The sequence below is a fragment of the Stylophora pistillata genome, chromosome 2, assembly GCF_964205215.1.
Source record: "Stylophora pistillata chromosome 2, jaStyPist1.2, whole genome shotgun sequence".
In the NCBI taxonomy this organism is placed as follows: Eukaryota; Metazoa; Cnidaria; class Anthozoa; order Scleractinia; family Pocilloporidae; genus Stylophora; species Stylophora pistillata.
In genome coordinates, this window is record NC_142520.1 from 35,541,986 (window position 1) to 35,544,193 (window position 2,208).

The 2,208-nt window shown below is 37.2% G+C and overlaps 1 protein-coding gene across 1 annotated transcript; it reads left to right on the forward strand.

Annotated features, from left to right (window-relative positions):
* LOC148739282 (uncharacterized) lies at positions 1 to 1,655 on the forward strand. Its single transcript, XM_088750926.1, has one exon. It carries the CDS (start codon positions 56 to 58, stop codon positions 1,613 to 1,615), a length of 1,560 nt encoding a protein of 519 aa, XP_088607052.1. The 5' UTR covers positions 1 to 55; the 3' UTR covers positions 1,616 to 1,655.
* The last annotated feature ends 553 nt before the right edge of the window (positions 1,656 to 2,208 follow it).

Here is a 2,208-nt window from a genome sequence, read left to right on the forward strand (position 1 = left end):
GTGTTGTAATTTATCCTGTTCAAAAGAGACTAATTCAAAGCTGTTTTGAAGGAAAATGCCACATCATTTTAACTGTTGTGTGCCCCAGTGTACCAACAACTTTAGAAACAAACCAAATCTGGAATATTACAGGATTCCCAAGTGCGAAAAGGCTCGGAAATACTACAAAGTATCGCTTAGAAACGAATCGCTAAAGCTGGATTCTTCCCAAACGAGAATCTGTTCTGAACACTTCGAAGGTGGCCAAAAACTCAGCAGAAATCATCTGCCAACAATATTTCCATGGACAAAAGAGAGAAAATCAAGGAGAGAAATCTTTAAGCATGACTTTGTGCCAAAGAAAAGGAAAGTCTCATCAGTTGTTGTATCTACTACTGATACTGACAGCAGTTACTCTGACAACAATGCCAACATTGTAACCCAAACAACACCGACCTCGACTGAATCACTGCACGAGGATCCATACTATACGAGAGAAGTTCAACCTGAGGAAATACTGAATAATTTTCGAGAAGAACAACATCAATATCTTTCTAAACACACTCAAACTGACATAGATTTGGCATCATTGGAAGAGGTATTGAATGAGGTATCTAAACTCAAAGAGGAAAACAAAAAATTGAGAGATAAATGTGACCAGTTAACAAAAGAAAACAAACATTTGAACTTTATTTCAAGTAAGAGTGAAGTTTTTAATATTGAGAAGTACAAAGATAATCCTGATGACATTGCATTCTACACTGGACTCTCTGATTATGAAATGTTAATGATGTGTTACAACCTAGTGAAAGACTCAGCTAAGAATATAAGCTACAATTATGAAAGAATATACTGTGACTTAGAAAGTACAAAACAACCTGGCAGACCTAGAGCACTATCAGCATTCCAGGAATTCATAATGACTTTGGTGCGAATACGACTGGGATTGTTTGAGAGAGACTTGGGCCATAGGTTTAATGTTTCTCGCATGTCTGTTTCAAGGATAACTAACTCATGGCTGAGATTTTTGAGGTCAGAGTTCGAGCCACTTATACAGATACCACCTGATGATGTTTTGAAATTTCATATGCCGAAAGTCTTCAAAGAAATCTGTCCTGACACTGTTGTCATTGTAGACTGCACTGAGTTCCAGATGGAAAAGCCATCGTCACTCGATGCCCAATCTGCCTGCTATTCATCCTATAAGAGCACTAACACAATGAAAGCTTTATTAGGAATCACACCAAGTGGAGTTGTCTGTTTTGTTAGTGAACTATTTCCAGGAAGTACTTCTGATCTAGAAATAACAATGCAAAGTGGCTTTCTTGGCAAACTTAAAAGAGGTGACGAGGTAATGGCTGATAAGGGGTTTAATTGTCAAGATGAGTTAGCATCAGTTGGAGTTGTGCTAGTTAAACCTAATTTTCTAAAAGACAAAAAGCAATTTTCTACCAAAGAAACAGAACATAATAAAACAATTGCAAGTCTCCGTGTCCACGTGGAAAGGTTAATGGAACGTATTAAAAACTGGCATATTTTTGATCGTAAAATTCCCATTTCAATGTCACCTGTTGCCTCTGATATATTAATTGTGGTGGCTGCTCTATCAAATTTTCTTCCTCCCTTAATAGACTAATTAGATTTTGTACATGTTCATGGTAGAGTGCATTTCATTGTTGATGTGTGAAACACTTTGAAAGCAAAATTGTGCAAATTAGGGCATGTTTCACTCTAGTTTCTGAGAGCTTACTATCATTCGCAATGGACGCCATTTTGATTTCTGTCCAGCCAAACAATCCATGCATGCTTTGCGATCGCAGTTTCAGTCCCAGGCCCTTTTTCGTTTTGTTACCGGCGAATAGCAGTAAATTTGGATACTTATTGAAGTCGACTACGTAATACGTCATGAATGAATTTGTCCAAATTGTCGAATGTCGTTACCTTACCGATAACGCTAGAGAAGGGGAAATAAGCAATGCGCACTTACCGATGCACTTTCCTTCGCACTTTTTTACTTCAAATGCTCTGCAAAAAACGCAGGAAACGGAAATTTTGATACCTTAAAGTTAAAATTTTGATCACTATTGTGTGAGGGTTCTGGTACACTCTTTTATCTATACCGAGTTTAATCCAAGTGCTACAGCTTGATTTATTAGAAAATGCGTAAAAAGTTATTACAAAGAGTGACAGGTATTACAAAGAGAATTTCTTGTATCTGTCTGAACTGAA

Coding starts and splice junctions, on each gene's coding strand:
- LOC148739282 (XM_088750926.1), top strand. CDS start 56: ATGCCACATCATTTTAACTGTTGTGTGCCCCAGTGTACCAACAACTTT.